The sequence below is a fragment of the Labrus bergylta genome, chromosome 2 (genome assembly GCF_963930695.1).
Source record: "Labrus bergylta chromosome 2, fLabBer1.1, whole genome shotgun sequence".
Taxonomy (NCBI): Eukaryota; Metazoa; Chordata; class Actinopteri; order Labriformes; family Labridae; genus Labrus; species Labrus bergylta.
In genome coordinates this window covers 6536355-6562394 of record NC_089196.1, presented here as the reverse complement: position 1 = coordinate 6562394, position 26040 = coordinate 6536355, and the positions used below count along the sequence as shown (strand labels likewise).

Here is a 26040-nt window from a genome sequence, read left to right as displayed (position 1 = left end):
GGTAAACGTGTGTTCTCTCCTCAAAGTTTGATCAGCAAATAAAAGCAAAGGTGTACTTTCGTACTTGCAATGCGTCTCGTTTGATCTGTGTGGGGTATTTTTTCAACCGATGACGTGCTGGTTTTATTCATTTTTTTGCAGTTTTTAATCTGTGGCTTGTCTAATCCAGCAGGCCCCTTCACACCTGATTTGTGTTTTTCCTCTTCAGGTGTGATTTTTCAGACTAACAACGACGGCTCGCTGCCGCCGCACGTCCTGTACAAGATCAGACAAAACTCCAGCTTCACTGAGAAGACCAATGAGATCAGACGGGCCTACTGGCGTCCAGGGCCCAACACCGGGGGGAAGTTCTACTTTCTGTATGGTTTCGTTTGGATCCAAGGTAAATGCTCTCTGAGTGATTTATATTGATGAAACAGGTTTGAAGTAATTACATGGTAACATTTGGTGTGTTGAACTCCTTCCATTGTGCAACTCGTGCTGCCTGCAGATGACTGAGCCATAAATCAACACCCCGACATGACTCCTCAGGGAGCCAGACTGTGGTGTCAACGTCATTGTTTAGTATTTGTTTGACTAAGAAAAGGATTTATTCCGCTAAAGTGCTTACCACTGTGTGCTGTGAAGTGGGAGCACCTGTGAAGACACCAATGCAAGCTGCAGCAGCAGCACTTTCTCACTGCAGGTCATCTTTTATTCAGGAAGCAGAGAGCAGGAAGCTGCTCATCACACAGAAAGTTGATCCACAAAGATTCATCCGAACAGACAGGACATGGTCTGACAGAGGCAATTTACATCTGATATTAGATATGAGAAATAAACTGACAGGGCTGATTTACCGCCAGAGTTTTATGTCAGCGCACATTTTCTGACTGATTGTATTTGTTTAGTTATTCAGATTTCTGGCTTCACTCCAACACTGTGAAAGCGAGACTTATGGTAGTTTTTTTTATTTAAATGCAAACACAACACTGTGTCAGGAAATACTTCCCCTCATGCTATGAATCATAGACTGTTTATTAAGATGGACGGAGCAACATTCACCTGGGAGTGAAGCAAAAAGACTCAGAGCACCCCCTACTGGCTTCCTGCTAGATAGGTCATAAAGCCCTCCTCCTTAATGATACTAGATGGGACATGGTTCAAACTACAAAGTTAAAATGAACACTTAGTTCATAACATGCTGATTCATGTACAAGTGTCAATGAGTAATGATAATAACTTACAATAACAGTCAATACAGTCATTTGACTTTCATAACCATGAGGGTCTGCTCCAAACCAACATAAGCATCTGTTCTACTGAGGACTGAACCCACCTGAAGGGTCTGTGACGTTTTATCAGAAAGTTCAAGTGTGATTCAGTCGGACAAAGTGGCAGGATGTAAGTAGCCCTGTTCCACCAGCCAGTTACCTTATTTTAGGAGAAACTTTAGTGATATTTAAAACTAAACTAAAGGTTCCATTGACAGAATCATTTAGGAATAAGTAATGAATAAATCCAAATAATTTTCATGGATTTTCTTGTTAGTTTGTTACAATAAAAATAAAAAGGTTGACAATAGCTGACTGTTTTTTTATCTCTACATATAAAATAAGTGAAAACATTTTTATCTTCAATGGAAATCTTTTTGTTATTTTAACATAAAAATATTTCTCAAGGTCTTTTCAGGATGTGATACAAAAATGACAATTAAAGAACAAATTAATTTTGGTTTCAGGTTCAAGTTAAAGTATTTTGTTTATCAACATTAACAAATCTTGAGATGAACACATTCGTTTGATACATATTGTGCAGTATTTTCCGATGTAATTCCCTGATTTTGCTTTTAATAGGAAATGTAAAGGGAATAAGACAACCCTGTTCATACCAGCCTGCATCCTTCTGAGCATGTCTTGGCTCCAGATTACATCATAGACGCATGATGTCAACACCTGTTTTTTTTTTTTCCCTATTCACTTTTGTACAACAGAATGAGACGGAGATGCGTTGTCCATATTAATATACAGACTGTGCTCTGAATAGTAACAACAGATACATCTCAGTTTTATTGTGAATCACTTTTTCTTCCTCAGAAAGTGATTCAAAATAAAATGTGTAACTTTTTGAATGGGCCCTTGATGATGTCATGAACCATCACGTAGGCTAATCTCTCCATTTAAGGGAAATGTGATCAAGCACCTAAGAAATGAAAGGGTTAATATCTAGTTCACAACAGAGGAGATGCACTGCCAAAACAAAAATAGCTTAGAGGCAGCAGATTCAGAGAGAAATGTTATGACAACAGCCAACAAAAGCCAAGCAGAAGTAAGCCAAACTGAAGGTTGAGATCAAGTCACACTTAGAGGACAAAGGAGGAAAAACAAGAAAGATCATAAAATCTCAGACTGTTAGAGAGATAAAAGAACATTAAACCCACTGTGGCCTGTGTGTTCATTCGATTCACGATTCGCTAACTGTTTCTAGAGCTTGGATGAAACTGTGAGCCTGAAAATCAAGGGGAACATTAATATTTTTATACTCTTGCTGCTACAAACAATACTGGTCATACTTGAAGACACAAACTAAAAACCAAATGTTTTAATGACATGAGTTTTTCCCCACCTTTCTCTCTCTCTCCCTCCTGTAGATATGATCGAGCGAGCCATCATCAACACGTTCGTGGGGCATGACGTGGTGGAGCCCGGTAACTACGTTCAGATGTTCCCCTACCCGTGTTACACCAGAGACGAGTAAGAACCGCTTTAATTACAACAAGATGGACTCTTGAAGTTACAATTTCACCAGGTCTTTTTGTCCAAGAGTTCAACATCATGGGGAGATTTCCACAAAGTAGATTCTGTCCTCTCTGCCAGTCTCACTAGTTGATCTAGATAGCCTAACATGCACAATGACACATCTGTAGGGACGCAGATACCTGCCCAGACGTAGGAGACAAACAGAAACAGTGCAGAGGCTTTGGGATTACATTTTATTTGGCGATAAAAGGGAAATATGTTTTTGAGGATTATTTATATCAAAAATCAACTGAATTACAGATTATTTTGAATTGCAGAACTAAAGTGTGTATTACTCAATACAAAAAATTGTAATCTGAGTACTCTAAAGTACTGCTGTGTAATCTGTTACCCCCAACACTGCACTTGACAAGCCATGAAAACAAAGCAGAGCTGTGTGATTTTTTGCGTCAAGTGTGTGACACACAGCATGGCAGAAAGCATGAAGCTGTGACAAAAAATCCGGGTTGTGGGGCACCGGTAGCCTAGTGGTTAGTGTGCGTGCCCCATGTACAGAGGCTATAGTTCTCCAAGCGGACGGCCCCGGGTTTAAATCTAACCTGTGGCTCCTTTCCCGCATGTCATTCTCCACTCTCAATTTCTGATTTCTGACTCTATCTCCAAATAAAGGCATACCATGTCCCCCAAAAATAATGTAAAAAAAATCAGGATAGTAGATTATAGATTTCTAAATTCTTCTTAAATTAAAAATTAGTTTTCTGTTGTGTAAAAAGAACATGAACTTGTTGTCATTGCATTAAACACAGTCTGACAAATACTGCCTCTTTTCATTTTCTGCAAAAAGACATAACTGAGAACATTTCATTTGATAGAGATGTTGTACACAATAAAACAAACCCAAAGAAATCATTTGTTTCAAACACAAACCTATTAACAGAAGAGCCAGAGAAATGTTTGCAGTGGTCTTTTAATCTTTCACAGTGCTGTATTAATGTTTGGTCTTTACCTGACACACTCGTCTGTTGTTGTTGTTGTTGTTGTTGTTGTTTTGCAGCTTCTTGTTTGTGATCGAGCACATGATGCCTCTGTGCATGGTGATCTCCTGGGTTTACTCAGTGGCCATGATGATTCAGCACATCGTGGCTGAGAAGGAGCACCGGCTCAAAGAGGTCAGACAGAAACATTGTGACTGTCTCCGGTCTGGGAGGGCGGGACATAAATAAATCAGCAGGACAGTTTGTCAGAACGATATTTCAGTTTTTAACGGGGATCTGTCTTTAATTCACAAATCAAATGTGCAGACTAAAAAACAACAATAGACATATAAAACAAGTATTGTGTGTCTTCCCATGCAGAGATGTAAGAAGTAAGTCTAGACCCCGTGATATTGTGTCCTTTATACTGATGCATTCAACATCCCAGTTAAAAACCCAAGAGCAGCCCTCACCGTCACCCACTGCATGCGATACAACATTTGCACCCATTCATTGTGTATTGCAAGCTGCTCAGAATGTGCTGGGATACATAACGACCGCTAAGTCCAGAAACAGCGGGTCTCAACCGAAACATACCAAAACACCAAATACAGTCAGAGGACGGGCTCTCTGCAGACTCAGTCACCACCACACATGAATGGAGGCCCATTTGTGACAATTGAGCTGCATTACTTTTGTATAAGACCATATATTATTTTTTAGAAAAAAAGCTAAGACTCTTATCTTAAAATGATCTAGTTAAACACAATTTATCTGGTTGTAAATTAAAACATTTACCAAAGGCTAAACTTATTGTTTGTTTAGTCTCTTTGTTATTTTCTGACAATAAATAAATCCTAAAATTATGCAAACTTTCTTTAAAGATGTATGTGTATATGTACGGTGGCTGGGAAGATAATTACAAAATGTGAAACACTTTTACAAGCGTTGGGACAAATTTACAAGTGGAAGAACACTTTCACCAATCACCAATCTTGACAGAAAGGGAATGTACTAAATGCAGGAAGTGACCCGGAAGTGATTGAGTGAGGGTCATTTTGTTTGTTTTGGCATAAATGTAAATTTGTCTCAGATTTTCTCAATCTCAAGTCTCAAGTGTTTCACAATTTGTAATTTTGCTTTGCATTTCCCAGCCACCATAGGATATCAGATAACTCTGATCCATCATTAAGTCACAGATTCAGATTTGTAACCGTGGTGACTCTTCCTCAGGTGATGAAGATGATGGGTCTGAACAACGCCGTCCACTGGGTGGCCTGGTTCATCACCGGCTTCGTCCAGCTGTCCATCTCTGTCACCGCTCTGACGGCCATCTTGAAGTACGGCCGCGTGCTGCTCCACAGCGACCCCTTCATCATCTGGCTCTTCCTCACCATCTACGCCGTGGCCACCATCATGTTCTGGTGAGATCTCAGAGGAAAGCCCAAATTTACACCCATCAGAAGCCTGCTTATGTATCTCTTAAATTTAAAAAGATCCCCTTCTGCAAATACTCATATTGCGATAACGATGACATTGAACATGAAAATATTGAATAGTCCTATTTTTATGTCATTAGTTTGACATTGTTGACCACTAACTAAGAAGCTCATGTAACTTCTGTTTTTTCTTCTTCAGTTTTTTGGTGTCAGTGATCTACTCTAAAGCCAAGCTGGCTTCAGCCTGCGGAGGAATCATCTACTTCCTCAGCTACGTCCCCTACATGTACGTGGCCATCAGGGAGGAGGTGGCTCACGATAAGATCACTGCGTTTGAGAAGTGCATCGCGGTAAGGCTCTCTCTCTTTTCACACACCTTTTCTGTTTCACAACATGTGAGGTCTGTTTGGAACCAAAGCTCTCTGAATCAATGTGAGGATTTTCCATAATAACCCAGAGGGTATCGAGGTGAATAAACTCTTTCCTCCTTCGTCTCCTCAAGTCTCTGATGTCGACCACCGCCTTCGGCCTGGGCTCCAAGTATTTTGCTCTGTATGAGGTCGCGGGTGTCGGCATCCAGTGGCGGACCATCAGCCAGTCTCCAGTGGAGGGCGATGACTTTAACCTGGGTCTGTCCATGATGATGCTCATCATCGATGCAGGCGTGTACGGAGTGCTCACCTGGTACATAGAAGCTGTGCATCCAGGTATGAAACCATCTCCTTTTAAATCTCTGTCATCCAGTTATTCATCTTTATCTGCTTGGATAAATGAGATCTTTGAATATGTCAGGCCATGAAAGATGCACTGGATGTATCCTTCGCTGCTCAGGGACAGGAGGAGTAATTTGTCAAAATGAGGACAGCCTTCAAAGCACCGCAGTGAAATATTTGGCCTTCAAATGAACCCTCGAAAAGGATGCAGCCTCTGAATTAGGACACAGCTAATGTGTTTCCCCTCTCCGACAGGAATGTATGGGCTGCCACGCCCGTGGTACTTCCCCCTGCAGAGATCCTATTGGTCAGGCAGTGGGCGTGTGGAGACGTGGGATTGGCCTTGGTGTGGAGGCGGAGCTGCCAGGCTCAGTGTGATGGAGGAGGATCAGGCCTGTGCCATGGACCAGAGGAGATCAGGTACAGTCAGATACAGACAGATTGGGGAGGAGAGTCACATGTTTTACAGATCCAAGCCAAACTGTAAAGGTACAATATGTCTCATTTTAGAACCACTCTCTCAGACTGAAACAAAACGTATCTTCGGTCATCCCTCCACAGTCCTTCAGCACTCCATACCCTCCAAGTTTGAGCCGAGTGCAGCCATTTTCTTTATTCAGATATACTGCCCAAAGTTGATTCTGTTGCCATCTATTTTTTAAATGAAAGATAATATTTTATTCAGTTGAGAAAGTCTGTTGGTTCTCCTTCAGTTGTACTCTTTCCACAACACTCAGTTATTCTGCCCCTGGAAACAGCGTCCCTGAGTCAGCGGGGCCAGCTCTCTTTCTCCACACGATGCCAGGTCTAACGGTTGAAGAGGGAGGGTTCAAGCAAAAAAAAACATGTATTGAGCCCCTGAGTCACACACAAACAAGCTGCATATCAGGAACAAGACCTCAGTCTGAGGGCTGTAAACACAGAGCTGAGAACAACAAACCCAGAGGGAGTTTGACTTTACTGTTTTTTTTAGGAAGTCATCACTCATGAAGACAATTTAGTTTTTGTTTACAGCATAAATAATTACGCACTGTTTTGGAGGCCTTTGCAGGAGATCCCGATGAGCTGTGCACTGCAGTAATCCAGCCGAAGTGTATTCAGACTTTTTTGATTGACTTATGTAGGGGGGGAATTGAGTTTTAGGGCACAGTTTTTATCCTGTGTATCCCCACTAATTATATGTTCTTGTAAGTAACACAATTTGGCACAATATAAATCTTCTTAGCTTATACATGATTTCTTCTTAAGTCTGCCTCTGATTAGCCAAATAGCCAATCATAGATAAGGATTTTGGGGTGGCACCTGCGGTGGCCAATTGGATTTCAAGGGCAGTCGATGCTCTGAGCTGTTTGGATTTTTACTAGTCAGAGTCAGAGTCTATGTACATAACATTATAAAAAGTGTTCCTAATTATTCCGTAATGGTCATGTAACCATTGAACTATTTACATAGTACAGGCCAGTATATTTGTTTCTACAAAGTAATCAGGTTAGACAGAAAGCGATAATTGAATCAGTTTTGCTCTAAGGTGATTTATGTTTTATTTGTTTGTTTTGTTCCCCTAATTCTAACCTCAGAGGAGATGCGGGGCATAGAGGAGGAGCCGAGTCACCTGCCGTTGGTCGTGTGTATCGACAAACTGACCAAAGTGTACAAAACTGGCAGCAAACTGGCCCTCAACAAACTGAGCCTCAACCTCCATGAAAACCAGGTGGTCTCCTTCCTGGGACACAACGGGGCGGGCAAGACCACCACCATGTGAGTGTGTGTGTGTGTGTTTAGATAGATAGATAGAACCAGTCTTGTTAGCAGACATTTTTAGTGAAAGCAGGTGAGTTTTTTTATGGATCCCATTTTTCCTTTGAAAATGTTTTGCAGCTACTGAGTCAGAAGTTCAGCCAAAAGAGCAAGTTTCGTTAAAAACGCAGCCAAAAAAATCAGTGGACAGAGAATTCACGTCATAATTTTTTTAATATGTTTTGGCATTTTTCTTCAACAGGACAGGAGAGGAGAGATAGGAACTATTTGGTAGATTAAGTGGAGATGACAGTAAAACCCAGGGCCTCTGAAGCTAGGACTCAGCTTCTTTAAATAGACCACATGCTCGAACACCTAGGCTACCTGGCACCCTAAATCAAATTGTTTTGAAGAAGTATTTCCTGATTTTCAAACAGCTTAGTGAGCACTGTCTAGGGAAACAGAAAGGGGAACTTTGACAAAAGAAAATTATGAAAAGTACTCTAACTTTAAAAAGATGTCACTTGTTTTTTGTAAACACAGACCAGGGACGAGTAGCTTTGGCTGAAATCAAAAACCATTCTAGCCATTGGCTGCATGAATATGGACAATACGTCTCTGTGTCCGTCCGTTGTACAAAAGTGAGGCCAACATATCCCTGTGATGGGCGCTGACATGTGCGTTTTTGATGTTATTCGGGGAACTGTAGAATTGATGCCTCATGAACGTGATTATTATGTATATTTTTACGACACGTTTTCATTATAATATAAAGTTGAGCAGACGCCTCCTCTCCTTTTCCTTTATGGAATCAACCCTTATGATATTAATGAAACCAATAAGATGGAATATTATACAGTAAATGCATGAATTACCAACTGATTCACCATTGACTCTCTTCACGTCACAGGTCCATCCTGACAGGATTGTTCCCGCCCACTTCCGGCTCTGCCACCATATATGGTCACGACATCCGCACAGAGATGGAGCGTATCCGTCAGAACCTGGGCATGTGTCCGCAGCACAACGTCCTGTTTGACAAGCTGAGTGTGGAGGAACACCTGTGGTTCTACTCCAGACTCAAAGGGATGGCCGAGGAGGACATACGCAAGGAGATGGACAAGTCAGTACACGTCTACTACAGTTTACTTCAAAGTGTAGTGAAGTACACAATAATAATAATATCGATAATAATAATGATAATATTAATAATGATAACAAAAAGTAACATCAACGAAACACAAGGATAGGGATACATCTCTGCCCTTATCAGGTATAAAACAACGGTAACACTTTTAATCAAGGTCACATTATTAACCATTAACTAGTTTCTAATTAGCATGCTAATTAGTAGCATACTTGCTGCTTATTATCAACCATAAGCAGCAATTCCAGTGGATTCTACATTTAGTGCATTAGCTACTGTATAACTGTAGCCATTGGCACTGATACAGGCAACATAAGTGCTGTATCAAATGACTGATTGCTTTGATGTGTGTGTGTGCTTGTCCAGGATGATTGTCGACTTGGAGTTATCCAACAAACGTCACAGTTTGGTGCAGACTTTATCTGGTGGGATGAAGAGGAAGCTCTCTGTGGCCATCGCCTTCGTCGGCGGCTCCCGGGCCGTCATCCTGGACGAACCTACGGCCGGCGTGGACCCCTACGCTCGCAGGGCCATCTGGGACCTCATCCTCAAGTACAAACAGGGTGAGCAAAAGACCATAACCTGAGGAGAACTTTGAATCCCAAGTCTGTCAGAAAAGATTTTAGTGAAATTGTTGCAACGCAGAGCAGGTCAGAGGGAAAGGGATTCAACATGAAGCTGATGGACTCTGAAATAAAAGCCCTTTATAGTTCACAAACTGTAAATTTAATGAACATAAGGTGTGTCAGCTTTCTTCATACAACAAAGAGGAGGCATGTACAGCAGGGAACAAAAGGAAGGGCTCCAGGTGGCGCCAAATCAAACAAAACAAAACTTCTTCCTACCTTCAATTTTGCCCACTTGTTGACTGTGAATATATAAACAAATGACATAGAAAAACCTCACTTTCTACACTGATCTTACCTGACAAAAACAAAAATATTTATGACAAACAACTCTGTTGGAAGAGAGCATGAGTTGTTGATTGTTTGTTTCCTTACAAGAAGAGAAGAAAAGAACGAGATCATACCCGATCACAGCTGTCACATTTATGTTGTAGATTCTTGTTGTCATGTTTCTGATGTGTTGTTTGCAGACGTGTGTGTGTAAATGTGTGTTTTCTCTGCCTCAGGTCGTACCATCCTGCTGTCCACGCACCACATGGACGAGGCCGACCTCCTGGGAGATCGAATCGCCATCATCTCACACGGGAAACTCAAGTGCTGCGGCTCGCCGCTCTTTCTGAAGAGCACGTACGGAGACGGATACAAACTGACGCTGGTCAAGAAGCAGAGTGAAGGCCGAGGTGTGTGTGTGTGTGTGTGTGTGTGAGTGTGTGTGTGTGTGTGTGTGTGTGTGTGTGTGTTTTCTCTTATATTGAGCTATAAAATGAAAAGTAAGACGTTTATTTGACATCATAGAGTGCATCAGGTGCAGATTTCAGTCCCTTCATTTACAGACTCTCTGCACTACATGTCATTATAAAGATACGGAAGCCCCAAGGGGCCAGTTCGAAAATGTATTTCAGTGATTAATATCACAGAGATGAATTTTAAATCTGAAGAAAAGAAAAAGTGAGCTTTGAGAGGCACAGTCTCAGTAATGAGGAGTTCCTGTTTTCTTTGATTTCTAACCTTTTAGTTGTACATCCTCTCTCTCTTTCTCTCTCTCTCTCTCTCTCTCTCTCTCTCTCTATTTTTTCCTCGGCCCATCATGACATTGCTTTTCCCTCTCTTCCTTCAGGCCAGGGCGTCCAGCTGCAGCCTCCCTCCTCTCTGTCTCCGTCCTCGTCTCTGTCGCCTTGCTCAGAGGCTCGGGTCACTCAGTTTATCCGCCAGTTTGTGGCGTCCTGCCTGCTGGTGTCCGACTCCAACACTGAGCTGTCCTACGTGCTGCCCTCTGAGGCCGTGAAGAAGGGCTGCTTCGAGAGGCTGTTCCAGGTAAGAAACAAAAAAAAACTATTTTCTTATTCATGGTCGTCTTGTAGTTAAAGATATGGATCATTCACTATCTTTGAGTGTGATTGCACATATTGAAGACAACCATAAACAAACGTCATACATTTAATCACACATTATAAAACCTGGTTAAGTGTTGCTGGTTTAGCTCAGTCAGTAGAGCTGGCCCCTGATACACACAGGCTCCAGTCCTCGACGCAGCGGCCGCAGGTTCCACTCCCGGCTTTGGCCCTTTGGTGCATGTCCAATCTCTCCTCCCTACATTTCCTGTCTCTCTTCAGCCGTCCTATCAATAAAGGCAAAAAACCAAAATATATTTTAAAAAACCTGATTTAAGGTCAACCCAAATAATAGCCTATGTAATATTTCTTAAATATGTTCAATTAACATAGTTCTAGTTTAGATCCAAAAGTTTCCAGAATTAAAATTGTATAATCTTCATAAATTGATGGTCATGTTATGTACGATACGTTCCAGTTCTGCCAGTAATTATATTCGTCTTTTTGTGTGATTGTTGCCTCCTTGAATGCCTGATTTTGCAGCAGCTTTTCGATGTTGAATTTTCTCACTACAACATTGTTTAATTGCTTCGTCTGTCACTTCCGCACCATTCTTTTTACGTAATGTCTTGCCTCAGGAGACTCCCCCAGAAGGAGGATTTTTTTGGGGCAGTGGTCCTGATATTCTCTGGAAATGTTCAGCAGAGCATATGTGAAAATGTCTAATGACTGACCTGTAACAGCTTCTGTCATATTCATAGATGGCAGTAACAACAAAAGTATAACATTGCTAATTTTTTTGAGTGGTTGGTTAAAACTTACTTTCCAATTCTATCTTTCATTAAAAAAACAGAGACTGTATCATATTAAAACATGCAGGATCAAAAACTATCACAAATGTTGCCAACCTTAAAGCACTGTGCAGTCATGTGTCTCTCTCCTGTGTTGTGGTCGAGCAGGCTCTGGAGCAGAGCTTGGACAGCCTGGCTCTGACCAGCTTTGGGGTGATGGACACCACGCTGGAGGAGGTCTTCCTCAAAGTGTCTGAAGAGGACCAGTCTCTGGAGAACAGTGATGCTGGTCAGACCCGATCCTTCTCCTATGTGTTCACAAAGCTCAAAGAGTTTTTCAGAAGTCTGTTCAAACTTTCTCAATAAAAAAAGATTTCTGAAAAATATGCCGCATCAGAGTGAAAGTTCTGACATTTGGTTGAATTTTTGTTTTGGCTCCAGGCTGAGATAATAACCATCTGTCTCTCTCTCTCTCCCTCTCTCTTTGGGCAGACATGAAGGGGTCCCCGGGGGGCAGCTCAGTGGGGAAGTTGTCCGTGGGTTCAGGGGGGGGTCCACAGACCGAGACGGGCCCTGCGGTGGAAGGCGATAAGCCGGAGGTGGAGCTGAGTAATCTGATGATGTGTTCCAGGCTGAGCCAGAGCCAGTCCTCCCTCAAATCCTCCTCGTCTGTGGGTTCAGTGCGGGGGGATGAGGGGGGGCTCTACGCAGACTTCTATGGAGATTACTGTCCACTCTTTGACAACGGCCAAGAACCCGACTCGTCCAGCCTGAGGGGTAAGTCGACATGATAGCAGATGTGCTGATTCCTCATCCCACTTACTGAGCATCATGATGTTGGCTGATGAATCACATTTACAAAAAAAAAAACTTTTTAACTCAAACAATCTGCCTGTTAGATGCCTCGTATTACAGATTAATAAAAAAGTCAAACAGGTTTATTATTTTTGATATTCTTCAAAGTTCATGCTAAATTTACAAGTGGTCCAAACCATCTCAGTACATTTGCAAATATGGACCTTTATTATCATTATACTGAAGTGCAACACAATACAACGATTTTAACAATCCAGGAAATAAAAAAAACATTTTAAAACATAGATGAGGGAATGCAGAATTGATGTTGTCCACTATAAAAGTGAGATGTACTCTAGGGTAGTACCTGACCTAGAAATCTCTTTTAGCTTTCAGTATTCTTTCCTTATTCCCTTTCTAGTGTCACAACAAACTACTTAATCTTCTATGCGTCTCTTTTGATTTTTTTAATCATGTTTCCCATGAAAGCTGGCTACCTGCCGTAGAGACATAAAAAACGATCCCAGCTCACAACATTCTTCTAATAAAAGTCATGTCATCATTGATTTTCTCTTCAACTGGATCATTTCACTTGATGTGGACTTTTAGTCATCAGACATCTGGATTTTAATCAGAGAAAAGAGCTTCCATGAAGTTTGAAGAATCTCAACTCTCAGCTCCTCCTGGCAATTTGTGTCCATTAAAAAAAACTAGCGTCAGAGAAAAACTCATTTTCAATGTGAAAGTGCTTTGTTAAGCAGCGGGTGTGTTTGCTTTGGAGAAGAGGATGCCTCTGTGAATAATTCAGCTCTCTCTGAAAACCTTGTGGTGATGAAAGCTCAGGGCTCATTTTGAGATTCCCAAAAAAAGATTATGTGGCTGTTGCAGCTGCTAAACCTGTGCATGTGAGACAATGGAAATCCACCTATTCAAAAAGCTCAACTAAAGTCTAAATGCACTCATGACTGTGCTGCAGAGCTAACAGCGTCCCTGTGCTCCAGTGCTGTTATGTGTGTGAAAGTTTCGCCATTTTACTGAGAATCATGATCAAGTCTGTAAATATTACATTATAATTAGAATCAGTAAGGCTGCCACTGGCTCACTCCAGCACATACGCACACACAGACATGTGTTGTGACAATCTGAGGTTGTTGCACAGGATGAGTACAGGCGTTATTTTTATCTGGATAAGCTGCTCACGCTGACCCGTTACAGGGAGACAGCTTTGTTATAAATGGTGAGTGTTGAATCACATCTGTAAAGACTCAGCTGCACATTTACCTGGAAAAGAGTCCCCTCCCCATCCAGTCTTCACATTCAAACTTTAAGAGTGACGACACTGCATCGATTCATATCATCCATCCCCTATTTCTTTCACATTATAGACTGTGAGAAGACAGAGGGGTTTGACCTTAAATGGGACATACATTTAATGCTCTTCTATATCTCTTCTAAATTCTGCAGATGCAGAGAACCCATCGTCCGTGGAGCCGGAGATCCTTGAGGGGCAGGGCAGCTTCAAACTGGAGGGTTGGTGGTTAAAGCTGAGTCAGTTCCACGGCCTCATCGTGAAGCGGTTCCACTGCGCCAAGAGGAACACTAAAGGCCTGTTCTCTCAGATCCTCCTGCCTGCCTTCTTCGTCTGCGTGGCCATGACCGTGGCTCTGTCTGTGCCTGAGATTGGTGAGAGTTTTTTTTTTTTTTTTTTTTAATGGTTAAACTTGGGCTGGCACAGGAACAGAAATTCTTACTTTAATATAACACTAGTGCAAAATAAATTCCTGTCTGTTGAGAGTTGGTGGTAACTGCGCCTGATTTTGCACCTGACATATTTGTGATGTCAGGTGCAAAATTTCCAGGGATCAGGAAAACACTTCCGCGCCTGTATGACTTCATGATAATTCATCTGTAGATAAAGTCTGTAATCAAGACTATTATTAATATATTCAGGGGTTTAATCAGTCCAGGGCTGTCAGCAGCCCGACACTTCATCCACATGTGTGGAGATGGTTTTGAGCCGTGACGCATGATGAGTATCTGAGTGTTGTTGTTCGAGTGGTCTGTTCTTGCTCCATTCAGGGAGGAAATTTTTCTTTTAACAGTGAAACTCAAATCACATTTTTTGAGCCTGGCCTCCCAAAAAAGTAGGGATGTAAGGATTCACTCAACTCATGATACGATTCACGATTCTGGATTGACGATACGATTCTCTCACAATTTATTTTACAAAATGAGACTGTAGAAAAATTATGAGATGACTGACAAGGATTCCTTTAACTTTTTCATGAAAACAATCAGAAACAATGCAGCTCTTAATCTTTTGGCTCTTGAACTTGTTTGGGCGAGCAGGGCTGCAAACCCACCTGTCAGTGTGGTTTTGCCTCCGCAGCTGCCGTAATAACGCCTGCTTACAACCAACCGCCTCTGCTCTACAGCTGCTGCACTCACGATATTACTGCGATTCATTTTTCAGAGTACCGATGTGAACCTTTGAATCGATTTTTAACTGCATCACGATTAATCTTTACATCCCTACAAAAAACAGACAGAAATTAGCTCTGTCTGCCTGAGAGTGCAGCTCCATGCAGAGTAAAGGTGTAAAAAGCTTTTCTCCACATTCAGACACAAAACGGCTACACAGAGGAGGACAACATTTTGGGCATGTTTGTGCCTGAATATCATTAGAGCTGCGATCAGCTGCAATCCATTCTTTGTGTGTGTGAATCACAATCCCTCCTTTAATCAAACAGAAAAAAAAGGCAGACAGTGCTTGATATGAAAATGTCTCTGAAAACATACAAAGATAGTTTTAAAAGTTTTAATAGTAAAATATTACTTCATAATCAAAACTTAAGGTCGAGTAGAACTTTGAAAGCGGGTCTATATCTGTAGAGTCTTTCTTCTGCCTGAATTTTCAAATGTTCTTCTTTTGCTGACTTAATTCTGGGTGTGTCTCCTCATCCAGCAGTCTGTCAGTCAAAAGAAAAGAAAACGTAGGGACCAGATGACACATCTGTCTCTCTCCTCAGATGCTTCAGGGTGGCATGTGGGTCTGAAAGAGGCACCTGAGTGTGGGTACAAAGTGTCGTTATGTGCTGACTGAGCCATGTGTCATGGCTGTATGAGCGCTGCAGGAGTGAGCCATAGGGCAGAGCAGAGAGGATACTCACCATGAGGATGACGAATCTCGCCAGGAAATACGAACAACAAACAAAGTCCTTCTGCTTCCTGCAGTGGTTGTGTGAAAGTGTGAGGGTGTTAATCTCTTCATTAGAACATCATTGTGGAAGATTTTATGTAGTGCAGCTCTCTCTCCAGAGATCTCTCTTTTTTTTTTGCTTGTGGCAGTATCGGGTTGAAATTCTGGTTGATGATGTGTTTCTTTTTAAAGCTTTCACACTTTTCACTGCATTTGAATTTAAACTGAGAGTATTGGCATCACTTTAAGCAGGTTGTCTCATTTTCCTCTGTGAAAGGAACTTTGCTTTGCTTTGAAAATATATTAATTAACGAGGTGAAAAAGGTATTCAGAGACTTTACTTAAAGGTCACATATTATGCAAAATACACCTGACCTGTTTTTCTAACACTAATATGTGTCCCTAGTTTGTCCACAAAGCCCCCAATTATGAGAAAAGTCCATTCTCTGCATCTTTTGCCTGCTGTTTGTGACATCACAAAGGGCAATAACCCCTCCCCCAGGTGGGTGACACTCCTACAGCTAGGTGTTTGTTCTGCCCTGAGTCTGTCTTCTCACCGTAAACAATAGGACATGGAGCGAGAAAGCCCAAGCCACCCAGGCCCTTTCAGAGGGGCATGGTCAGACACCGCTCATTTACATTTAAAGGTACAGACACAGAAACAGCCTGTTCTGATCAGGGCTGAAATAGAGGGGTTTATAGGCATGATTAAATACAGGATCAGAGTGGATTTTGAGTAAGAAACTCATGCTTTGGGGTTTTCTGAGACAATTGCTTGAAAAGTAGGATGATATATGACCTTTAACAAAAAAGCCTGAGCAGGGTGGGTATGAGGTGTTTCAGTCATACTTCAGGGTAGACTACTGCAGCTTTGATTGATCAAAGTATCACAGGAAATATAATAAAAAACACAGTGACAAAGAAAATATCAATGCTTTACACAGTTTTGAAAACAGACCTCTAACTGGATGATGAACTTTGTTGGTTTTCCAGGAGATCTGCCCCCCCTGATCTTGTCCCCCTCTCAGTATCACAACTACACACAACCCAGAGGCAACTTTATCCCGTACGCCAATGAAGACAGACCCCAGTACAGGTAAGACGAGTGATTCTTCTCCCTCTGTGATGGACAGTGATGTGGCTGGAGATAGGGTCTTTGAAGTGGGCAGGCTGTGTTAGGGTCCGACCTGTGGCTGCTTTCCCGCATGTCATTCCCCACTCTCTCTCTCCCTGATTTAAAAAGGCATACAAAGCCAAAAAACAACACAACACAATATAAGTCACAAATATACCAGTTTCCCATTCTAAATATATCAAAATATTGTTTTATGTAATGCATAAAATAGAAAGTGAAAGAAGTGATGTTAGAAAAAAATCTCCTTAAATATCTGATGTATAAAATTTGATACACACATCTTCAACAATATTTGACTATAAAATAACCAAATATAATTGGTGAAAATATTCCTGATAAATCTGATTTGTGACACTGATTGATTATGGTAATTTTAGATGTGTGTATAAAGGGTTCTGGTACATGCTTTCTGCCCCTGGTGGATGAGCTGTGCACTGGTATCCTAAAACTGTGTATCAAATATGATTGATTCAACTTTATAAATGTAAAAGTTACACTTAAAATTGATTTTAAATGTCTTTCCTCTTGTCAATAACACGTGCAGGATCTAATTGTGACACCTTTCATTTTAGGAGTAAGCTGTCTCCGGACGCCAACCCACAGAAGATCATCAACACCCTCCGTCTGCCCTCGGGTGTGGGGTCCACTTGTGTCCTCAAAACCCCCTTCAACAGCACCCTGGATCAGCTGGCCCAGACTCTCAACCCCAGCGCCAACAACTCCAAGACCCTGGCCGCCCGCTACTTCGACTCCATGTGTCTGGATTCCTTCACCCAAGGGGTCCCTCTCTCCAACTTTGTGCCCCCTCCCCCCTCACCGGCTCCTTCAGACGACCCGGACCCCCGCTTTGAGGACGGACTGTGGAACTTCACAGTCGCCCCTCCCACCACAGTTCATGGTGAGTCCATCTCTTTGTTTGTAGTATCAGATTTATCTTACAAATGTAATGCTTAAATATCTCCAGCAAAGATATTTAAACAAAATATATACTGTATTTCATCCCAGTATATGAAAAAAATTGATACCATCTTCAGTGTAACCCTCCAGTCTGGGTCAGAATAAAGATCAAATCCTGTGAAGCTGAACAACATTTATCAGAAGTGGACCACAAGTAATGTGCATTCTGTGGAATGTCCAGCAGGGGGCGACGCCACTGGTCTGATTGTACAGATGTCTATGATAGAATGGTCCTTCTTCTCAGCTGATTAATTACCTAAACATTTTCCTAATGAGTTAATGGTCTCAATCTTTAGTTTTATGGGTTTTTTTTATGCAGCATGATGTTTATTTAAAGCTGCAAGGTGGTGTAGTGGTTAGCACTGTGGCCTCACTGGGAGGAGGTTCCTAGTTCAAATCCATGTCGGACAGGAGCCTCTCTGTATGGAGTTTGCATGTTCTCCCAGAACATGTGTGGGTTCCCTCCGGGTATTCCAGCTTCCTCCACTGTCCAAACACATGCTCGTTAGGTTACCTGGTGACTCTAAATTGCCCGTAGGTGTGAATGTGAGAGTGTCTGGTTGTCTGTCTCTACATGTCAGCTCTGTGATTGACTGGTGGACAGTCCAGCGTGTACCCCACCTCTCGCCCAATGACAGCTGAGATTGGCTCCAGCCTCCCGCGACACAAAACGGGAAAATGCGGTAAAGATAATGGATGGATGGATGGATGATGTTTATTTAGTAAATGATGGTCCTTCAATATTTAGATACCAGAAAGCAGGGGAGGAGTTAGGGCTACCTGGGAATACCAGTTGCTACCACGGCAACCTTAAAAAAGTCTTGTTTAGCGTTGTACTAAAAGAAGCTCAGAGGAGAAGACTGTTCATGTTTTCAGTGTTTTTTTAAGGTAGTGAGCATACAAGAGGGTGTAGCACTTTTAAATAAAATCCACCTGCTTCATGTTTTCTCAGAGCCTGTGACGTCTCCCCCCACCCTCCCCCTGGCCATCCATGAGCCGGTGCGTTGTACCTGCTCCATGCAGGGGACGGGCTTCTCCTGCCCAAGTGGGGTAGGAGGGCGGCCCTCCCTCATGAAGGTGGTAACAGGTGACATCCTGGTGGACATAACAGGGCGGAACGTGTCTGAGTACCTGCTCTTCACGTCTGACAGACTGCGCCTGCACAGGTAAGACCTTTTTTTCCCGAAGATAAAATCGGTTTTAAAAAGAAAAATATAAGTGGGGAGCACCTCGTAGGGATGAGTGTCATTTCACCTTTTTGAAATGGGTCTCAGTAAAGTAAAAAAAAATATTTATACAAATGTAAACATTAATTCAAATTGTTGTGAAAATCAGGTCAAAGCAGCTGTCAAATAGTGGATTTAAATGTGCATAGGTCTCTGGTCTCTCTGGTCTGTTTAAGCTTGTCAAAGAGAAAGAAAACAAAGCTTTAACTGATTGTTTCTGTATGTTCTGTATAGGTACGGTGGTTTAACAGTGGGGAACATCCAGAAATCAATCCCAGCATCCTTTGGGAGCAACATACCACCAATGGTTAGAAAGATAGCAGTTCGCCGATCAGCTCAGGTAAGATGTGAACTCTGGACTAGACTCAAAGTTCACAGATACAGTATTAACTCATCACTGACGGTACCACTGCTCGTGTGCAGGTTCTGTACAACAACAAAGGTTACCACAGCATGCCAACGTATCTGAACGTGCTCAACAACGCCATCCTGCGTGCCAACCTGCCAGCCTCCAAAGGAAACCCTGCGGCCTACGGTAAAAACAGAAGTTACAACATTGATACACATTTGTTGAATGTCAAACACACAGAGCTGACGAATGAGTGTGTGTTGTTGTTTTTTTTTTACAGGTATCACTCTGACAAACCATCCAATGAACCGAACCAGTGCCAGCCTGTCATTGGACTACTTGTAAGTGTAACCCTAACCCTAGCTCTGATATTAGAACAAAAACCTGTCAACTAAATCTAAAAAGCTAGAGCTGTCGATCTTTTTGCAACAGAAATCTCAGGCTTCCTATCATACATTTGTTGATGTCAGTACATATGTCCTCTTGTCTCAGGATCATTGCTTGTGTGCCCTGTTTAAATTAATCTACAATCAAACATCTTTGGGCATAACATTCAAAACTTCCATAAGCATTTAAAGATACTCAAAAGAATAGATCAAAAAAAGAAAAAGTATTAATGGAAATACTGTTTTTCTGTTGCAAACCAAATCTTTCATAACCCTCTGCTCATAATTATAACTTCTAGCGTTTTTCTTGTGTATTAAGAACTTTTGTAAGTTTTGGTGAAAGACATGTCCGGTTCTTGTATTTTCAAAATATATAACTTAGTTTTATACTTAATAATTATTTTTAATTTATGAACACACAAAAAGTTGGAGCGCGTATGTAAAGATTTACATTCTGACCTGACTTTTCAGACTGAGATTACATTGCATAGATCCGACCTGAAATTAGATTGAAGACCACATATGAATGTGGCCTGAATCCAATTTGAAAAGATCCGATTCCACTGGTGCTGTTCAGTCATAAAAAATTATAATCTTAGTCACATATGTGCAAAGGCTTTGGTCACTTTTGCCGTCAGGGTAATTCTGGTCGAAGAAATGACATCTTAATAAGAAGTCTAATTTCTTTTGCAGCTCTCCAAGTATGATATGTCACATGGGTTAATTTGTCCCCTCTGCTGTGTCTGCAGGCTGCAGGGCACAGATGTGGTGATCGCAATCTTCATCATTGTTGCCATGTCCTTTGTCCCGGCCAGTTTTGTGGTTTTCCTCGTTGCAGAGAAATCGACAAAAGCCAAACACCTGCAGTTTGTAAGTGGCTGTGACCCCGTCATCTACTGGCTGGCTAACTATATCTGGGACATGGTGAGGAGGACAATGAGTGTGTGCATTTGTGAGTGCGTGTGTAGATACTGCACAGTTTGTCCAGGTGTGAACATGTTTTCTCCTCTTCTCTCCTCAGCTGAACTACCTGGTACCTGCCACTTGCTGTGTCATTATTCTGTTTGTGTTCGACCTGCCGGCCTACACCTCCCCCACCAACTTCCCTGCCGTCCTCTCCCTCTTTCTGCTCTATGGGTGAGACATCCTGCTGCTCACACAAACACACACATATATACACATTTTGGCTTTTTGCTTATCAGCCACTGTGCTCTGTTGGTCTGCCTTCATCTTAAAATATCAATTAACTACTTTCCAATAAAAATAGTCTCTGTAAAAGCATAAAAACTGTGTGTATTTACATTTGTATGATGTATGAACAGGGTGTCCCTGTTACATCCAACATGAAGGCACATTAGTGCAGCCAAATGAAAGGAGTTTAAATTTGCAGAGATCACTTAAAGACACAAATACTTTGCATTTAAGCCATCAAATAAAAATCAGCCCAGTGTTTTTGAGAGTCCAAAAAGCATCACAAAACACAGTTCAATGTTATTTAATGCTGTGCGGTGAAGGTTCTCTACGATCCTGATTCTTTAGAAGTCCTTTATTGCTGTTGCTGATGAGTTTCTTCTTCCAGGTGGTCCATCACTCCCATCATGTACCCAGCATCCTTCTGGTTCGAGGTCCCCAGTACAGCTTACGTGTTCCTCATCGTCATCAACCTCTTCATCGGCATCACTGCGACTGTCGCCACCTTCCTCCTGCAGCTCTTCGAACATGATAAGGTTTCTTTGAAATCCTTATCTTAACATCAGATACTGCTCGACATATTCTGAGGGTTTGACCTTAAACGTAATATATTTATTTAATGCTTTAGAAAATAATAGATTAGATGTTGCTTCATATTGTCCACATATTTAGGGGATAAATAAATAAGACTTGAACAAATGAACCTTCCTCAATAGATAAGCTCTCAATTGCTTCCCTTTATTTATTTTTAATATTTCTGTATTATTTCTGGACTGTTTTCTTCTCCAGGATCTGAAGAAAGTCAACAGTTACCTGAAGTCCTGCTTCCTCATCTTCCCCAACTACAACCTGGGTCACGGCCTGATGGAGATGGCCTACAACGAGTACATCAACGAATACTATGCTAAAATCGGTATGTTCGTGTGTGTGTTAGTGGTAATGAAAAAACACCCTAGATCTAATTCATGTGTGTAATATTATTGGACAATAATGAGGCTCCATGAAGAGTGAAGTAAATGAACAAGGCTGTGATATGCACATAAAACATTAGACAGTATGTAACGTTGTCTGTCTCTTTTCTTTAAACTTCTCCCAGGCCTTTGATACTGTTGATATCTGCATCTTACTTGACTTCTTGGTTTTAAGAGGGTTGTGTTTGGATGGTTTGCCAACTATCTTACTGCTAGAACCCAGGCTATTAAGTTAAAAGTTGTTACCTCAGATATTCTACAAATCCATAGGGGGTACCTCAAGGTTTGGTACTGGGCCCACGATTATTCACTATCTAAATTGGTTGCCTTGGAAAAAGTATTCCAAATTCCTCTTTTTATGTTGATGATACTGTCATTTACTGCTTAAGCACTTACACCTGCACAAGCGTTTTGCAAATGTTCAGCTTGCATTTGATTTACCGTGGTACTAGATCAGCTTTATCAACTGAAACTTGTACAAAATGCAGATAAAACCAAACTTGTCTGAGAAAATTGTTAGGAAAGATGGGCAAGAAAATTAGTTATCTTTTAAATACTTTGGGTTTTTACTTGATGACAACTTTTCAGGGAGGATATTAAGTCTATGGCTAAAGAGCTGAAGGTTTTACTTAGTTTGTACTGCAGAAACAAGCCCTGTTTCTCCTTTTACATTTAAAAGATACTGGTGGAGGCTGCCTTTTGACCTGTGCTGTATTATGGTGATGTATTATACATGAACACTAATGTACTACTTAAAGTCCTAATATGTGGGACGGTGTGTATCATGATGCACTGAGATTCATCACAGACTGTGGCTCTCTTACTCATCATTGTACCTTTTACTCTAATGTCAACTGGACTACTTTAAGTTCATGCTGGCTTGGTCATTTGTATAGCTCCATTTACAAAGCCAATCTGTCGTCCACACAGTCCTAACTGAGTTGGGAAAGACAGAGGTTTCCTTTGGCTTGAAACAATCTGCAGTCTGATTTTAGACTACAAAACTAGGTTACCCTGAATGTTTTTAATTTAGAAGTGAAAAGTCTTGAATCCAGGCTTTCTGAATGCAAATGTTTGAGCTGATTATTTTAAGGTTTTTTAATTTACTGTATGAGTTTGATTGTTTTTGAAACTGTGAGTTGCTGCTATAATTGGCCAGCTCTCCCTTTTAAGAGAAATTTGATTTCAGTAGGACTATACAGAGGTTAAGTTAAAACATTACGAAAAATTGATGAGCTGCAGAGTGAACTAAGAAAGCTGTTTTCAATGTGTGTTTTCAGGTCAGTTTGACAAGATGAAGTCTCCGTTCGAGTGGGACATTGTGACCCGAGGACTTGTTGCCATGACAATTGAAGGGTTCGTCGGCTTCCTCATCACCATCCTCTGCCAGTACAACTTCCTAAGGAAACCTCCGTGAGTGTGAGGTGTCAGGTTAAACTGTCACTGCTTCAGATTTGAAGACAGACCTTCTATTTAGAACTGATATTTGAGATTCAAATTTGTGGCTCACAGAGAAGCATCTAGGTATGAATACAAGCTTCACCACTCAAAGTAGCAGGTACAGAAACATTCAGTGTATGCATGCAGTGCAACTTTAAGTGATTTGAGGATCAGTGATTGGAGATTTATTTAAGTTTTTTTTTCTATTAAACATTTTGAGACTGAAGTAAAGATGTTGAGAATAAAGTCAGAAGCAAGTTGAAATAATTTTTAAAACATTGTGAATACATTTTTATATAGTAATAAAGTTTTAAATCAAGAGAATAAAGTCAAGATTTCAGTTTTTTTGCCGAGTATAACGAAAATGAAAAAAGTATATTGAACCGTAAATCAGAAGGGGAGATTTCTTTGATATTTTAATGTATTTTTAACATTTTGAATGTATTCCCGTAAGGCAGAAGGAAGGAAAACAGATTTCTGCTCTGATAAACTTTCCGGGAAAAATTTCCAAAATTAAGAGCTTTTTAACACTTTAAGTCCTCAGAAGAAAGGACACTGACTACCTTTTTTTTTTTAATTGAGTGCAGGCTAGACATCTTTTTGTTGACAGATTTTTGTTTTTCCTTTTTAAGTTGAATACAGTGTATGTATAAATGCAATTATCCACTATGATCCACACTCTTATTCCGAGCTCTGATTTTATTGTATTTTTTAATTTAATTTTAATGTGTGTGTGTTTGTTCAGGAGGGTGCCGGTCAGCTGCCAGCCTATAGACGATGATGACGTAGACGTGGCCTGTGAGAGACACAGAGTCCTGCGAGGAGACGCTGAAAACGACATGCTGAAAATCGAAAACCTGACGAAGGTTTAAAACGTCCCCTCATTGGTGTCTAGAACATCTTGAGGAGACAGATTTTTTCAAATTAGGGCCAATTTGGACACAAAAACCTATTTTACTTAAACAACAATGAATAATTTTATGCATGATAGGGTTTCCACAATACAAGACTTTCATACGATTCTAGTAAAAACAATATTGAGTCCTAGACCCCCAATATTGTGTGTATATAAACATATATACAGTATATAAGTGCGTCTGTGTGTGTGTCATTTCTTGTTTTTTAGAATCAAAAAGTGCATCCTGTCTAAATTGTACAGAAACATCGTCAAAGCACGTTCCGAGAGTGAAAGATACGGAAAAAAATGAGCCAATGTTTTTGTGAATATACATATACAGTGTGCAGGTCTTTGCCTGACATTTTTTGATGACTCGATCCTCTCCTTTGCACCTGTCTTGTGAAATATGTGCATTTTCATATCAGAAAATGATCACAGTATTTAACATTTTGACAACCTTGTTAACTACAGCATGTTAAAAAGATCAGTACACATTAAAGATTGATAGTTAATTAGCGTACACTTCTTGGACTCTGCTTTGTCCCGCTCATGTTCATCTGTGCATGTCCATCAGGTGTATAAATCCAGGAAGATGGGTCGGATCCTGGCTGTGGACCGACTCTGTCTGGGGGTCCGGCCCGGCGAGTGTTTTGGTCTTCTGGGAGTGAATGGAGCCGGGAAGACCACCACCTTTAAGATGCTGACTGGTGACGAGTGCACGACCGGAGGAGAGGCCTTCATTAACGGAAACAGGTCAGGACCAGAAAACATGAGAAAACATTCAGTATTCTTTTTTTTTACAGCAAACACAGACGTCACATTAATGCAATGGTTGCCTGAAATCATGAAAAGGTTTTCAAAGGGTCTCATTAAACGTATTTCCAACAGGGCCTGATTCATTTTTGCTTTTAGTGCCTATTTAAATTAGTCAGCCTCCTTTTATACAAATGACCCTCATTGGAAAGAGGATTTAATCTGTTACCACCGGCGCTAACAGCTACTGTAAATGCAGATAGAGTGAAAAATGTACAATCAGGACAGAGTTGGTGGTTACTGCGATGCAGTATTTATAAGATAAGTCACGCACAAGCTCTGCAGTGGTCAAAAAAACATTTCCAACTTTTTATGACCCCAAATAAATGATCTGTGTTTATGTTGCGTGCCCCAGTGTGCAGAGGCTGTGGTCCTTGTCACAGCTGCTATGGGTTTTGATTCCGACCACGGCCCTTTGCTGTATGTTGTCCCCCTCTCTCTTCTCCCAACATTTCCTGTCTGTCTTCAGCTGTCCTATCCAATGGAAGCAAAAATGCCCAAAAATATCTTTACAAAGCATGTCTGTTAATATTACTTTGACATTATTATGACTATTATATTAACATTCGTAATCAGTCTGGGGATGCCCAAGGCTCAACCCTGCACATGTAGCATGTGTAGAGATGGCTTTGGGACGTGGGTGTATTTTTCAAGTTGTCCTTTATTTCTAGTTTTATAGAGGTTTGTTATAAATAATGAAACTTGGGTCAGTTTCTCTCCGCATCCAGACGCAGAACAATGAATATCAATATGAAACAATTAAATGTCATTATCACTAGATGCTTTGTGAGTTGCACCTTGACAGAGCAGAGAGATACATTTAATATGCAATCCATGGTGCTATACGCAGGAGCAATCCAATTAAGTGAATTCACTAATTCACTGAGTATACTTACATTTATGTATCAACAATTTGTGTTTTACCATGACAATGCCTTTCTGCATCTCTGAACCTAATGCTCTTGTGACTGAATTTGGAAGAAAACCTGCAAATATCTGCTGGACAGACTGACAGCAGAAGAGTGGATGTCTTCAAAGCATCCCTCAAAGTCATCGGCATATGTGGAATTCAAAAGAATAGCTTAATATCTGTTGGTGTGTGTGTGTGTGTGTGTGTGTGTGTGTGTGTGTGTGTGTGTGTGTGTGTGTGTGTGTGTGTGTGTGTGTGTGTGTGTGTGTGTGTG

General features: G+C 41.1%; 1 protein-coding gene across 2 annotated transcripts in view; it reads left to right on the top strand.

Annotated features, from left to right (window-relative positions):
• The window catches only part of abca2 (ATP-binding cassette, sub-family A (ABC1), member 2), a 73759-nt gene that overhangs the window by 42178 nt on the left and 5541 nt on the right, over positions 1 to 26040 (top strand). The window contains exons 14-41 of one of the 2 annotated variants that reach the window (XM_020641138.3): positions 209 to 382; positions 2630 to 2732; positions 3793 to 3907; positions 4946 to 5136; positions 5351 to 5501; positions 5654 to 5858; positions 6120 to 6284; positions 7442 to 7622; positions 8512 to 8724; positions 9115 to 9311; positions 9881 to 10054; positions 10492 to 10688; positions 11665 to 11785; positions 11989 to 12273; positions 13756 to 13974; positions 16484 to 16586; positions 17198 to 17523; positions 18535 to 18748; positions 19043 to 19148; positions 19232 to 19343; positions 19438 to 19498; positions 20293 to 20467; positions 20565 to 20680; positions 21123 to 21270; positions 21524 to 21647; positions 22986 to 23118; positions 23891 to 24011; positions 24618 to 24796. In XM_020641138.3, coding sequence (XP_020496794.2) covers positions 209 to 382; positions 2630 to 2732; positions 3793 to 3907; positions 4946 to 5136; positions 5351 to 5501; positions 5654 to 5858; positions 6120 to 6284; positions 7442 to 7622; positions 8512 to 8724; positions 9115 to 9311; positions 9881 to 10054; positions 10492 to 10688; positions 11665 to 11785; positions 11989 to 12273; positions 13756 to 13974; positions 16484 to 16586; positions 17198 to 17523; positions 18535 to 18748; positions 19043 to 19148; positions 19232 to 19343; positions 19438 to 19498; positions 20293 to 20467; positions 20565 to 20680; positions 21123 to 21270; positions 21524 to 21647; positions 22986 to 23118; positions 23891 to 24011; positions 24618 to 24796 — 4609 coding nt within the window. Of the gene's footprint in view, positions 1 to 208; positions 383 to 2629; positions 2733 to 3792; positions 3908 to 4945; positions 5137 to 5350; positions 5502 to 5653; positions 5859 to 6119; positions 6285 to 7441; positions 7623 to 8511; positions 8725 to 9114; positions 9312 to 9880; positions 10055 to 10491; positions 10689 to 11664; positions 11840 to 11988; positions 12274 to 13755; positions 13975 to 16483; positions 16587 to 17197; positions 17524 to 18534; positions 18749 to 19042; positions 19149 to 19231; positions 19344 to 19437; positions 19499 to 20292; positions 20468 to 20564; positions 20681 to 21122; positions 21271 to 21523; positions 21648 to 22985; positions 23119 to 23890; positions 24012 to 24617; positions 24797 to 26040 lie in introns of both variants that reach the window. The other variant, XM_065963377.1, reaches the window with a different exon arrangement.